This window comes from Pyrgilauda ruficollis, unplaced genomic scaffold (assembly GCF_017590135.1).
Source record: "Pyrgilauda ruficollis isolate IOZ18807 unplaced genomic scaffold, ASM1759013v1 scaffold15, whole genome shotgun sequence".
NCBI lineage: Eukaryota > Metazoa > Chordata > Aves > Passeriformes > Passeridae > Pyrgilauda > Pyrgilauda ruficollis.
The window spans coordinates 18,514,643-18,529,764 of NW_024513654.1; the positions used below are offsets into that span (position 1 = coordinate 18,514,643).

The 15,122-nt window shown below is 47.4% G+C and overlaps 1 protein-coding gene across 2 annotated transcripts; it reads left to right on the forward strand.

The window, feature by feature from the left end:
• The first annotated feature begins 2,697 nt into the window (after window positions 1-2,697).
• WNT8B (Wnt family member 8B) lies at window positions 2,698-14,578 on the forward strand. 2 transcript variants are annotated; one of them, XM_041461099.1, is made up of 6 exons: window positions 2,698-2,756; window positions 8,740-8,773; window positions 9,685-9,823; window positions 11,211-11,336; window positions 13,332-13,474; window positions 13,862-14,578. In XM_041461099.1, exons 1-6 carry the CDS (start codon window positions 2,698-2,700, stop codon window positions 14,417-14,419), a joined length of 1,059 nt encoding a protein of 352 aa, XP_041317033.1. In that variant the 3' UTR covers window positions 14,420-14,578. The 2 variants fall into 2 exon arrangements, with proteins under 2 accessions (XP_041317033.1, XP_041317032.1); XM_041461098.1 differs by lacking the exon at window positions 2,698-2,756 and having other exon boundaries at window positions 8,498-8,773.
• The last annotated feature ends 544 nt before the right edge of the window (window positions 14,579-15,122 follow it).

The window sequence follows — 15,122 nt, forward strand, 5'->3', positions numbered from 1 at the left end:
AGACTTACAAGACACAACTGAAAATTATTCCCCTTTCTACCATCAGAAAGAGATGCCAAATGCAGGATGGTGGCATCTCCTGCAGCTCACCAGTGCTGTCCCAGTGCTGCTGAGCCCCTTGGCAGACCCTCAGCTCCCCTGAGGCAGCATCAGCCTCTGCAGCTGCTCTCTACACCAAGTTTATTTGGATTTTATATTTCACATGGACCCTTATCTGGGCATCTTCTTCCTCACTCCCTTCTTCCAGTCCTGCTATGCCTGGTGAGTATCAAGAGCATCACAGTCTGTGTCACAGGCAGGTGCTCTTCCCAGATACCCTAAGGAAATTCCTCTTCACCTTCCTAAATGTCTCCCCTTTCTCACTTAGCTCAGTTCTGTCTTTAATGGAATCAGATATTTAACCAAGTCCCTACACACTCAGTGGCAGAGAGGTTAGATCTATGAAAGTCCCTCTTTTTCCCTGTATCTCCCAAAAATAACTAGGGGCCAGATTGTAAGCCGGGGTAAAATAGGGGAGAGTGGATGCTGAGACCTTGCCCCTCATTTTCAAGTGGGAAGATAACCCAATGGAAGAGCCAGAGACTTGTTTTTCCAAAGGCTCCCAGTCAGCTTGTCTCTTGTCTTAATTAAATCAAGTGGGGCTTCTTCTCACGCTCCCCAAAGAGGACAGTCCGTGATTAAGAGCTCAGAGCCCGCAGGGTCTCTCTACACCGAGTCCAGGACAGCCTGGGAGGGGGAGCACAGCTACCTCCACTACTTGAATCAGACAACCAAACCCATTAAATTGTGCTAAACATCACAGCATTGAAATTTTGCTTCAATGTAATTAATAATTTAAAATAGCATTAAAAAATAATTTAAGAATAAATAAAGGGCTCATTTCTCTCACCTTTCAGTTTTTGGGGTTTTATCTTCTACTAGACAAATTCTCAAGCTTTTTCTCAGCATACATGACACCTTAGTTTTTAAAATGCTCAGGGCTCCAGGACCTGGGGCTTTAATGAGTGCAAATACCATCAGTCTTGCTGTAATAGGACACAGCTGGCGGCACAGCTGGCCCTGGGATAAATTGCAGCTATGTGCATTTTATTCTCCTCTAGGTGCTCAGAAAGTGCCCAGCCACCCTTGGGGTGAGGGAGTGCCCTGGCTGGACAGGCAGCGCTCTGGGTAAAGGTGGTGTTTTGCCAGCAGTGTCCTCTGTGCTGTGCCTGGCCAGGGCTCCCTGGCTTGAGCACAGCTGGGCTCAGTGTGAGACAGCCAAAATCCATCAGAGAGAAAATCTCTGCTGAGCAGCTTTCCTTTCCTGAGACTCTGCAACCCAGGGTCCACCTGAAGTGTCCCCAAGCAAAGCTCAACCTCCTGCCAGCCCTGCCTGATGGCTCAGCCACATGGTCTCAGTCCTCTTCAAATCCTGCCTGGGTCCAGCACATCTGCTTGGTGGCTGTGCCCTGGATTAAATGAGTTTGACTGGTCTCAGCCCACGTTTTGGCTGATCATGTCCACAGCATAAAATTCAATTGCATAGTGTGGAGAAGCTCTCCCCATGCTTTGGGACATGGTGATACAACTGGTCATGTTGATGTAGGGCCAGTCAGGGTATCTGTGGTGGGTGCTGTGACAGTAACTGCGATGTCCCATGTTAGCAGCTGCCACAGACTGGATGCACTTCTAAGTAGCTCCAGCAGCTGCTGGCCTGGGATAAGGCCTTAGTGAGAGACTGCTAACCCTTCCAAACCAAAGACCCCCTCCCATGGACTTTACAGGAAATACCAAAAGCAAAAAATTAAGGGGGAATAGGAAGGCTTAGTCAGAGGCCTTTCTCCTGGGGTGAGGATGGCCTGATGCAAACAGGAGGTGGGAAGAAAGAGCAGGTCACCATGATGAAGGAGAAGCAGATGGAGCTGGAACTGGCCCTGATCCTCCTTAAACTTCTGGGGGAGACTGAGGCAGAGACAATGATCTCATATCTGTGACCCAAGCAGCAGATGCAGACAGCCTGAACCCAATCCCACCACCCCAGGGCACCTAGTGCACCCCAGCTCAGCAGTGTCTCCAAGGCAAGAGAAGGAGAGGACACTTCAAAAGCAGCCCTTCCAGTTGCCTTTGCTGGGAATGGAGAGCCAGGGCAGTGCTGGTGGAGATTGAATCTAGTGATTACTTTAAGGGATTTGCTGTCTCTTTCTTTATCCCTCTCTCTCTTTTTTTTTTTTTCTTCTTTCTTTTTTTCTTTTCCCCCCCTTTTCCCTCCCTCTTATCCCTTTCGTGGTGCATTTGTCTTCGAGGAACCTGGGGTGTTCTTTTCATCAGTTCAATCTCTCTCTGGCACTTGAGTCCTGATTGGCTAAAGGACTTAGGGGAAAAAAAAATCTTTAATTAAGTAGATAATCTCTTCTTAGGAAGTTCTGCGGCTCCATTTCACCAGCCCCCTTTAGCTCTTACTTTAGGATTGGTTATCCTTTGCAGAAGGTGGGATTCAGGAGGCATCCACCTCTTCATCACACCAGGACTGCCGGCTGGAAAATAACTCCATCCCTTCCCTAAATTAGTTGTGCTTCTTTTTTTTTTTTTTTTTTTTTTTTTTTTTTTTTTTTTTTTTTTTTTTTTTTGGGGTTCTCTGGTGGTGGTGGTGGTGGTACTCAAATTTGGGTTTTTTTTAGGATCTACTTTCTCCCTCTTTATTTGGATTTTATATTTCACATGGACCCTTATCTGGGCATCTTCTTCCTCACTCCCTTCTTCCAGTCCTGCTATGCCTGGTGAGTATCAAGAGCATCACAGTCTGTGTCACAGGCAGGTGCTCTTCCCAGATACCCTAAGGAAATTCCTCTTCACCTTCCTAAATGTCTCCCCTTTCTCACTTAGCTCAGTTCTGTCTTTAATGGAATCAGATATTTAACCAAGTCCCTACACACTCAGTGGCAGAGAGGTTAGATCTATGAAAGTCCCTCTTTTTCCCTGTATCTCCCAAAAATAACTAGGGGCCAGATTGTAAGCCGGGGTAAAATAGGGGAGAGTGGATGCTGAGACCTTGCCCCTCACTTTCAAGTGGGAAGATAACCCAATGGAAGAGCCAGAGACTTGTTTTTCCAAAGGCTCCCAGTCAGCTTGTCTCTTGTCTTAATTAAATCAAGTGGGGCTTCTTCTCACGCTCCCCAAAGAGGACAGTCCGTGATTAAGAGCTCAGAGCCCGCAGGGGTGAGTTAGATCCACAGGAGTGTCACTCTGGATGAGCAGCCTGACAGCCAAGCTCCTTGGCACACACAGGGGCAGAATTACTTGTCTGAAATTCATGTATTAGTGTTTCCTGGGGAGCTGCTTTTGCTACGGCGATTGCTACAGCTCGGTTTCCAACCACCTGAGTCCCATCAGACCAGTTCTGCTGTGCACAAATCTGTGGCCATCTCCTGTGGTCCTCTTGCTTTGTCCTGAGGGCGGTGTTATATTTATTTCCCAAGAAGTTCTTAAAGGGTGAACAGAAAGAGATTATGCTTGCATCAAATCTTGTATCATTCCTTGTGGGATAGATCAGTCCCATTCTCAAAGGGAAATGATCTCTGCAGCTGCGGGTACTTTTCCTACGTGATTTTTACTGAGTACCCAAATTTTTTTCTCAATTGCTGTGCTGTCCTGGGGAATCTGCTCAGTGGGTTACAGACTTATCTCTAGCGGCAAGCAAAGTCTTTTACCATTCAATTACTAAAATCCCCTGCCTTCTCCATAGCAGATCTCTAGGGTTATTACCATGGATGGAGAAATCAAAATTACAAAAAGAGAAACTAAAGAGTAAATGGGAACTCATTCCTGTTCGTCTGAAAGTGAAATTTACATTCTTTCAGAGATTTTCTACTCCTTTCATTAAAAGAATACACAACAATTTGTATATGTCTAAATACTATAAAGCAGCAAACTCAAGATAAACCTCCCTTCTGGAACACGGGTAATATGTATGTTCTACAGAAAGGCTAGGCAAGAACTCATGCTGATTTTATTGTTATTTTTCTGCTCTTCCTGTGTATGTGTCTTGCTTTCCTCAATAAAAACAGGTTCAGAATACATTAAAAGGAAAAACCACAACATTTTAAAGAAACAGTTCAAAGCAGAGAAATTTCAGCACACTAAGTAGAGCTACATATGGAAATCCAAGACATTTTCAGTCCAAAGTTGGATGTTTAAATTCCCTGTCTCTCAGTAGTTTTATCTAAGAGAAAAGTTTATAGATCAAGACAACCCCGCTTCTCTGTGCATGTTGCTCATAGGTCATGAGTTCCATAGAGAAAGGAAAATTGCAACCTTTATTTGAAATTATCTTTTTGCAGACACTCTCCTTTAACTCTTGAGAAGAAAAAAGACAAATTTGTGAGAATCATAAAATAATTCTGCTTGAAATTTGCTCTGGTTTTCTCTATCTGATCCAATGGTTTCAAACACATTTTTTTTTTCCTTTGATTTAATCACAAGAATTGGGAGTGGAAACATGGGAGGGCAGCCATATAGAACAACAATAAATGTTTGTGTATATATATATATATATATGGCCACTTCCCTTCTTTGCATGGGATCAGCTTTCACCATTTAACGGACCATTCAACCAATATATTATTTCTAGGTGATCAAAATGTCAGGGTTGCATTTAGGAACAAAATCTTCAAAATAATAGAGAAAAATGAGGAAAAAATAAGTAAAGTTCCAAATGTTATTGAGTTGCTGCCCCAATCTCCTCTCCTGTGGGAGTGATATAAAGATCTCTAACTCAGTAGTTTTCTCCTAAATGTATTTTTTACACTTCAGCTGTGACACTGTCTTTAGTTTCCAGCCTCTCTGATTTTCTAACAACCTCGGGGAGCTCATATTGAGAACAAAACTCAGATCTAAAAGAAAATTCTATCCATTTTCTCTATTCACAATAATGACAGTGAAGATGTAAATCCAGCTTTATAATTTTCTAAAGAGCAGAACCAGCAGCACAGTAGCCTGAGTGGGTGGTAAGGTATCAGACAAATATTGTAATGAGAGATTAGGTAAGGCTCTCAGGGCATATTAAACTGAGGAGCGTGATGCTAAACTCATGAGTGTGATGGTATTGGTTAAAGTTGTAACTGAGAATTATCAGAGGCTTATTAGTATTTGATATAGCAAAATACAATGGGACAGCTGCTTGGCAGGGTTCTTTGCTTTCAGATTCATAAAACTATGATAGAAAACTCCTGCTGAAGATATTCCCTACCTTTGAGACAATTTTCTAATATTGGATCCAATGAAAATCTCTTGCCCTGGATTTACTTTTTACCTGGAGACATAGAGTTGTGCTGAAGGAAGCAGTGTGCCCTGGCCAGGGCCCTGCACAGCCTGGGGAGGGGACAGAGGAACTCGGGGGTGTCCTCCCTCTACCTGCTCAGCTATGAGCCTGCTCTGCTTCAGTCCGTGCAATGCTGTCCTGGAGTTTGAAGATGGAGGGAAAGGGGTTTAAACAGCTAGAAACTCCCTGACCTTTCTCAGAGAATTACTTCAAGTGTCTCTTTTCATGTGTGTGATACAAAAAAATCACCAATGTCATAGAAATTGGGCTGGTTAATATCAGCTATAAATGCAACTACTTACTTAGTTTAGTATTACATTCTGCTTTCCTTTACAATGCAATGAAAATTTAGTAGAAATACATAATTTGTTTTTAAGATTCACACTACAGAGAAAAGAGTTAAGAGAGATTTTGATAGTGATTCCTATTTGCAGCACAGAGATGATTCTAGAGATACTGCCTACTGCCACTATTGTACTACATCTGTGTAAGTAGTGGCTTAATTGCTCTCTTCCCTTACTGGAGACTATATACAGACTGGAGATGCATTTTTCTTAGCTAAATTATAATAGCAAAGAAAAGCACACAGGTTCTGTCTCCATTACTATCTTTCCTTGCCTCTCAACACAAGTAAGAAAAATTTCAGCCAGCCTCTAGCCATATGATAGTCCCATCTTCCCTTCTCCTGAACCCAGCTGAAGCTGCAATAGTTAAATATTGGGGTGTCAAGTGCACAAAACACTTGAAACTTTGTGAATCCTTTACTTGTCTAAGTCCTACAAACCCAGCCAGCAGCCTGCCTGCCTGTTGATCTGAAAGCTCAAGGAAAATGCCTTCAGTCTCTCTGACTTTATAAACTGTTTAGAATATCCTGCTGGGAAATTGCTACTGTATCATTTGTTCAGCTGCAGAGGGAGAACTGGCATATCCTGAACTCGGCCTTTTTGTGGACCTTGAAGTTTATCCTGGAAGGAACAGATCCTCTGCTTCAATGCAGTCATGTCAATTGACTCCTGCTAACAGGCTGGTTTGCTGTAAACTGATGTTGTGAATTACCATCCTCCTCCTACTTGGAACATCTCAGATGTTCCTAATCTAAGGGTTTGGGCAAATCCCTTCTATACACTGTGAATTTGGGTTTTCCTACCCACATGGGAAGCAATGCAGATGGGATGTATCTCTTCTTTTGATGACAAAAAACAATATAAGAGAGGACTCGCAATTTTCCAGCTCTTGCCTATGCAGGAGTATTTTACCAGAGTTTTCTCACAGCTGCTACCAGGGGCCCAGATTCACACTGAACCATCCTGAGTGTGGTCCCCATAGCAAAGCACTTAAGGTCAAGGCAATGGACAGAAGGGAAACCAGATGGAAAAATGACTTGTTCATGCTGCTACCCAGTTGCGTTAGGATGGGGACCCATGGAGCTTACACAGTCTGATTAGCCCCAGGTTCATGGCCCTGTGTGATTCAGGTCACCCGATGCTCTAATCACTCGGCTACAGATGCCGTCTCTCCAAGTCCCAGGAAATATTTAATTAGCTGTACAATGCAGAAGCAGCTTCCAAAGGAAAATTCCTCTGCAAAACAACCATCGACTTCGTGCTAAAATACCCATGGGGGCTGGAGCACAGCCGGGTCTGAATCCCAAGCCTGGAACAAAGGGAAAGAATCTCCTGTTCTCACAGCCCACTCCTGTTTTGACCCAGGGGAATCTTTCCCAAAGAAAGCTTCATCAATATAAACACATTTTCACTGAAAAACCCACAAAAACCAAACCAAAACAAAAGAAAGCTAGACTTGCCAGAATGAAATGCTGCAAACTCATTTTCCCAACTCTAAACTGTAACAGCAAAGATCAGGTTTCTTGTGATTTTGACCAAGCTAAAGTAATGAGACCTCCTTTTGTGGTGTACTTTGGGAAGGATCTCTGTGGGTGCAGTTCTGGTGGAAGTGAAGTGGGCTTGCTAATCGCACAAGTGGTTTTCCAGGGCATGACAACATTCTCTCTTAATCTCTCACTTCTGATGTCTGGGGACCAGTCTTGCCACCCTGTCTGTCCCTGTGTCTATGGCAGGGCTGTACTTTGACCCTCAGCTTTGGACAGCATTGCCTGCTTCTGACTGCGCTTGAGCCCACCCTGGGATGCCCCCACACTGTCTGTGCTGGATTTGTTGCACAAAAAGACAGTATCTTTCTCTCCCTTATGAGGGAATACTTGTGACTCATTTGAAGCAGAACATAATTTTGAGAAGAAGCTGAAGAACCAAGTTTCTATCAGTGCATGCTCTGTCATTTTCCCAATCACTCACTCACTGCAAGATCTCAATTCACTCATTCCACCTCTCTGGCCCCAGTGCCATCTCTGGGTGATAACAGCAGTCACCCATTGCTCTGAAGTGCTGGGTTCCAGCAGGGAAAACGTTCCATGGACTCACCAGAAATAGTGATGAGTGTTATTTTACAAACCTGGAGAGAGTGGAACTAGGTATTTTTAGGAGACTCTCTCTTTTCTTATTTAATTTCTGACTTGGGATATTTCGAGTTGGCTCTTGGGCTTTTTCAATGTGTCAGTCCTTTCTGCCATGATGCAGCTAAGCAGGATTCACCCAGCCATTCTCCAAATTCTGCAGGTGGTCACTGCACCATATGGAGTCCCAGTGCTGACCATTTGCACAGAAACAGTATTTCTTACTGGAGAAAGACTCAGACCAGACAGCATCCATTCTGCTGGGCCATAGGGACAGTGTTGGAGCCAAGCCACACTGCCTGACCCTTGGAGATGATCCCTACACACCTTCAGTGGGAACAGCAGAAAGCTTAGCTTTGTCTAGGACCTCCCAGCCACCCCAAACACCCCAAACTGTGCAGGGTCCCCTGCACAGTGTCCAGGAGGATGGGAAGGACAGGTATATTTGCGCTCAGCCATCACCACAACCTGACCAAGAGGAGAGTGTGGGCAGTAAGACATGGCACCACAGGAAAACAAGGGATTGTGATGTGGAGAGATGCATCTGGACACATATTGCAAAGGAGCAATGGTGTGATGCCCTCCTTCCCTCAGCATGGTCCCATTGCTGGGGCTGGGGGAAATGCGACCCTGAGTTCAGGCAAGTGAGGGAAAAAGCAAGGCTAGGGGAACCAGAAAGCTAAATAAGGGGTAGATTGGTACAGAGGGTAGCTGAGCAGAGGAGAGCAAAAGGAGGGAGCAGTGAAGGAAGTGCAGCCCAGCACAGTCTGAGGGGAGCAGGGTGGGGGGAAGGGGACGGCACTGTCCTGTCTCTTAGGGAGAAGCAAAGGGACATGGGGGAGAGACCAGAGGTGCCTGCAGCCAGGAGACAGGCAGACTGCGGGGGAGTGAGAGCAGAGCCCTGGGATGCCTGGCATTCCCCAGGCCCCCCCACCATCACCCCCTCCCTGCTGACACTGTCTCTATCTTCCAGGTCAGTGAATAATTTCCTGATGACGGGCCCCAAGGTAAGAGAAATCCCTTTGATCTCTGTCCCTGATTCCACTAAACCCAGAGAGGGAAGGAGAGAGAAAGAGAGGGGCTCCTCCTTCCCACTCCTCTCTACCCAGCTCCCCTCACCCCCTAGTTTCCAGCAATAAGGCAAAGAGAAAGGCCAGGAACTTGTGAGCTCCTTGGGCTGCATGAGCCCTGAGCAATGCTGGCCTGGAGTTCTTTTAAGCTGGTTGGGGCCAAATTCTGGAGATTTGTCTATTGACTCCAGCCAAAGCTCTCACCTGACATCTGTTGCTTCCTGAGGATCAGGTTAGCATCAGGGGCCACACTGATCCAGCCAGAAAGTATTTTCTGTAGGCCCTATAAAACATACTTCCTCAAGGAGCACAACTAGAATTGTCAGGACTTTGTTCCATATTTTTGACTCCTCACATCCTTGTGCTCCTCTTTCAGAGGCTTTTTTTCTTAGCCAGGACCAGTTGTAAAATTTATTCAGATTTTGTTCTGGCTATTCCCCAGGAACACCTCCAGGCCCATCTAGCTCCCAATACACTGGTGGAGCAACCTTGCCCCAAAGCACTAGCTCTCCCCCATGGGCTGTGGTGAAGAAGAAGGCAGGTTGAGGCATCTGCTAGCCTGGAGCTCCCTGATCTGAGCAGAAAGGTCTTTTTCCTCTCATGGTGGAGAGATAAGGGGTTCCCCATGGCAGAAGCTGGCTGGCACATTTCCTAATGTGACTAACAGCCAAGAGCTGATCTTTGTCCCAGGAGGCTCAGGCTCTGACCCAGCTCAGCAGAAAATGGGTTTGCTGCTGGTGGGGTGAGCTTCTTAGGGAAGCCAAGCTTGTGTTTGTAAGATGGCACACAGGTTACTTTCAGTTGAAAATACACATTGTCCCCGTGCTGACCCCCAGCTCTGCTCCTAGGCCTATCTCATCTACTCCAGCAGCGTGGCGGCTGGTGCGCAGAGCGGCATCGAGGAGTGCAAGTTCCAGTTCGCCTGGGACCGCTGGAACTGCCCGGAGAGGGCACTGCAGCTCTCCAGCCACGGTGGGCTGCGCAGTGGTAAGGAAAGTATTGGATACCACTACTGGGATCCCCTTGCTACAGGTTAGAGCCCATGGCCCCCTCCTCTCTTCCCAAGTGCCTCCTTTTCTTCCCCATTCCCACATGGGAAGTGCTTCTCCCAGGAATCCCCCAGAGGGATATCCCCAGGAGACCCCTTCACCTATCAGCTCCCAGATACAGTGGAGATACAAGTGGATACAAGTGGGATCTCGCTCTAAGGCCTCCTTGCAATGCCAGCCTTGCCCATGGACCTGCTGAACCCCAACTGACACAGGACCAAACCTTACACAACTGTCTCCCCACAAGGATGCATGCCCCTGACCTGCACATGGCCTGCTGGACACCATGCCTAGATGGTGCCTTAGGGTATCCGAGGGAGGCTGAGAAACAGCACAGGCTGCCTGGGTTGCAAGCAGAGGGATAAGGCTAAAGCGAGCAGGAAAGTTCATTAGTGGCTGTGCTCTGGCCAAGAGACAGGACAAAAGTCTTCCTACATCTTCCAGATGTCAGAATCGCCCTAGGCAGAAATCCAGCATCCCTGACCTGGGCCACTGTATGGCAAAGGGCTGTGGTCATTGTCACTGTAACCTATTCCTTACCTATTTGCAGGTCCCAGGAAATATTTCAGTGCATATCTGGCCCTCTAGACCTATGTTTTATGCTGGGCTGGGCTCATACCTGCTCTGTAAAAGCAGGACCTGGGTATGGAGGAGAGCCTCAGGCCTCTGGTGGGACTGGCAGGAGACAAGAGACCAGATCCCCAGGCAGAGGTGGACAAAGGAATCAAAGTGGAGCCTTGAGGAGACAAGTGCAGCACAAGGCCCACTCTGAGACCAGAAGCAGGTCCCAGAACAATTCCTGTCAAGGTTATCTGCTCAGATCCACACCTTGCTGGTATTAAAGGAAAGCCAAAGGCTCAGTGAAGCCAGCTGATGATTCCCAGACTGATCCTGGTGGGTAGATATGGTCACTACTCAGAGCTCTTTCACCAGAAGGTACAGCTCGAGAGGACTGTGGGGAAGGAGCTCTTTGATACTTGGAGAGGACCCCTTCCCGTTGGGGGTGTGTTAGTGAGAAGTGAGGGACATTGGCAGTCTGTACTATATCCCCACTGTTGAGCTCCCACAAGGACAGCCAGGTGCTATTTCCTCCACACCCCTTCAAATTATATAAGTCAGTCTGGGTCATATTTTGTGAGCTTCTATCTTCATGCAGTTCAAGCCCAAACTAAGCTAATCTGACAGGTAGAGCCTCTTCTCCACCCCACAAAGTCTTCCCCACTGCAGATCCTGTGAGTCCTGTGCAGACTCCTGCACGGTTGGACCAATTTCTAACATTGCCCTTGCCATGAAATCTTTTGCACATCTGCTCTCTTTGTTGACAGCAAACCGAGAAACAGCCTTTGTCCACGCCATCAGCTCTGCGGGTGTCATGTACACGCTGACCCGGAACTGCAGCCTGGGGGATTTTGACAACTGTGGCTGTGACGACTCCCGCAATGGACAGCTGGGTAAGGAGGGATGAGCTGCTGCCCCACACTCATCCCAGGTGGCAGGAGAAGCTCTTCTCTTCTCCACTGAGGCCTGCAGAAACACCTCCCCATCCTGGTCCCCACACCTGGCAATAATGCTCAGAGAAAAGCTTTTCCTGGTTCCAACCTAAGTAGCTCTGTGAAAGCTAATGGAGCCACCTCTAGTTTACACCAGCCAAGCTCTTGATGCTTTCCATTACTTTCCACATGAACAGGAAGGTAGAAGGGGTTGCAGTTTCCCTGGTTCAAATCAAGAACTCTATTTAAGCTGCTGGAGAGAATGACTATATCACACAGGCAGAGGAGTGGATCTGTTGCCATGCACCTAAATGATCTTGGTACAGCAGCACAGATCTTGATACAGCAGCACAGGTCAGGGACCTCAGGGTTCCCAGGGCCTGCGGGACCAGGTTGGCCCCACAGCAGAATGACCATGAGAAAAAGTAGGGTGGCATTCATGAACCTCTCTAGCACTTGTCAGCATGACAGGCACACAAGAGCACAACCAGAAGAATCTCTGTGGGTGCACACAGCCATCACACCCTCCACATGGCAGTGATATCCAGGCCCTCAGCCACCAAGCACCTCCAGGGGAACTCCAGGCTGCACCACTCCAGCTCTCTGCTCAGCTTTCACAGAAAACACTGACATTTAGGGGTTTTGTTTTGAATAGAAAGAGGTCAAATTTCAAATTATCAAAATATTTTAAAAGCCATGCCACACCAGGCAGTCAGTATGTGTCATTTTATGACAAACTCCTCTGGAGTGTCCAGTATTTAGTAATTTACTTTACTGGCTGATAGTTTTGAAAACAGCTACTACTGCATAGATGTCCAAAGTTTGGAGATGCCTGTCTCTAGCAGAGCAAGACTTTTGGGCAACAACACATCAAATTCTATCTTCTCTGGCAAACCAAGTTAGTCCTGCTACATTTCCTTTCCCACAAATATATTTGTTTTTAATAAAAAACTTTCCATTGTGGACTTAAAACCTTGTAAGGCACAGGAAACTTTTGGGCTTGACCAAAACTGCATGATTCAATTCAGCCATTGGACTGAATCCAAGCTGGTGAAAGGTTTTCCTACTTCCTTCACTCCCAGTTCTTGATTTGGACTGCATCATCCTCTGAATTACCCACCTCCCATGAAACACTCTTGTCTCTCTCTGGGAGAGGGGATCACGATGCCCTGGGGAAGTCCAGGCGAGGGTCAGGCCTTTCCAGAGAGGCGCAAGGCCATTAAACCACAACTCCCATGATGTACCAATGTGGCATGTCAGGATCAGAATGTTCCAGATTTCAAATCTTCATTAAAAATCTGGCATCTTTCTATAGGAGGAAAAAAACTGCATAATGTTTTTCCAGTCCCACTCAGCTCCCACTCAGTTAGGAAAAGTACCTTCCACATATTTTTGTGCAATTTCAGAGTTCTTTTCTGACTCCCTTGTTTCTTGATGGTAACTAGAAAATCAGACCCTTCTAAGATGCCAAACAACATCTCAGAATTCTGGGTGTGCCAAAACCAAGGCCTCCTTGATGCACATGTGCCAGGTTTGGGCTGTTCTAGGCAGAGGGGAATCTGTCGCCTCTGACCAGGATGTCTCCACCAGTTTTTTAATCCAAGTTAGCAAGGTGCTGTCCCTGCAAGTCACTCTGAACCAGCTGAAGTCAGGGTTTGAGAAGTGATTAGAGACCCAAAGGCTTATCTGCATGTCTGCTAATGCACTGTAACTAACAGCTTCTAAATCCTGCTCTATAGAAAGCCTGGAAAGCCTGTGTTTGCTGTACAGGACATGCCTGCCAGCCTGAGCCACTTACTATCCAGGCCTCAAGAGAAATGTCATCAACCCAGTGGGAAGGAATCTGGGAGTACTGTGTGGTGAAAGCCTGGATTTGCCCCACAGCCTCCTTCCCTCCCATCACTTCTGAAACCTCTTCTGGTTCTTTGACAGCACACATCTCTTCTCCTTTCTTAGGGGGACAAGGCTGGCTGTGGGGAGGCTGCAGCGATAACGTGGGCTTTGGGGAAGCTATTTCCAAGCAGTTTGTGGATGCCCTGGAGACTGGACAAGATGCCAGAGCTGCTATGAACCTGCATAACAACGAGGCAGGTAGAAAGGTGAGCACCTCTCTCCCTCCAAAGCTGACAGTGCATACCAAATTTGCTCTGAGCATTCACTGTGGAGAGTCACAATTTGATGTGGCTAAAAACACATGTCCAGAAGAAACAACTTCCTGGGGGGATGTCAGCCATACAATGCTGTCTGCCCTAAGGTAGCAAAGCTTCTGTACTCAGTGCTAATTACTTTCTGCAGCCCTCTTCCTCCCAGTTCAAGGAGGGGAGCACTGTGGAAAAGCAAATCTGTGAGCTTCAGGACTACTGTGCAGGGAGAATTGATGCCAAACTCTTCCACTGACCTGGAGCCATGGTTCTGCATGCATTGCAGCACAGAAATGGCCCCTCCGGGTTTTTTTTCTTGAACCCCTCTCTCTGCTCACCCTGTAGGCAGTGAAAGGGACCATGAAGCGGACTTGCAAATGCCATGGAGTGTCAGGAAGCTGCACCACCCAGACCTGCTGGCTGCAGTTGCCCGAGTTCCGGGAGGTGGGCACTTACCTCAAGGAGAGGTACCACAAAGCCCTGAAGGTGGACTTGCTGCAGGGAGCAGGGAACAGCGCTGCCAGCCGGGGTGCCATTGCTGAGACCTTCAGTTCCATCTCCAAGAAGGAACTGGTCCATTTGGAAGACTCTCCTGACTACTGCCTGGAGAACAAGACACTGGGGCTGCTGGGCACGGAGGGCAGGGAGTGCCTGAAGAGGGGCAAGGCGCTCAGCAAGTGGGAGAAGCGGAGCTGCCGGCGGCTGTGTGGGGACTGCGGGCTGGCGGTGGAGGAGAGGCGAGCCGAGATGGTGTCCAGCTGCAACTGCAAGTTCCACTGGTGCTGCGCTGTGCGCTGCGAGCAGTGCCGCAAGCGCGTCACCAAGTACTTCTGTGTCCGCAAGGAGAAGCGGGAGCGGAGCGGAGGTGGCGGGGCCAGCCGCAAGCTCAAGAGAAAGCTCTGACTTGCTTCTGCTCCTCCACAGTTCTGTCTGCCCCTCTCCTCTCCTGCCCTTCCCATCAGCTCCTGGCACCATTTCTGTTTGGCATAGTTTTGTCTCATTCCCACTGCTGCCTCACTGGGGCTTGGGCAAGGCAAAAGAGCCTTGTATGAGTGCTCAGGCCTTGCCCATACAGGGCATTAGTGCAGTGGGTAATGTCTTCTGGGGACACCTTCAAGTGTTCACAAAACAAGGTGAGACTCCATCCCTTCAACTCAGTGTCACTCTATCCAGTGACTATGGCATTATCTCTGAAAACACAGGAGGTCTTGGTGGCTCCTGTGGTTTTGAGCTGGTCTGTTCCCCAAACAAGCACCTGCTCTGGGCTTTTGAGTAAGTGAGATTAAAAGTACAAGGAAACTGAGGTGGCACCAGCAATTGGGCAACTCAGATCAGTAATCTGTAAATGAGAAGAGGCTTTTAAAAAATAGAGCTACTAAAACAGTTATTGCCTCAGGCCTACAGTATGAGGAGATACAAAACATATGCAACTCCTTTCTCAGCAAGACAGCCTCCAGGGACCCCACAGCTTTGCTTCCCACCCTTTGACAGCTTTGCTAAGCTCTCTAGTGCTTTACTTTGCATTTGAAATGGCAGCAGCAAGATCCAAATTGCTGCTTGATCTGCCCATTACACAGCTGTCCAAAATAGGGGTCCCATCACTTGG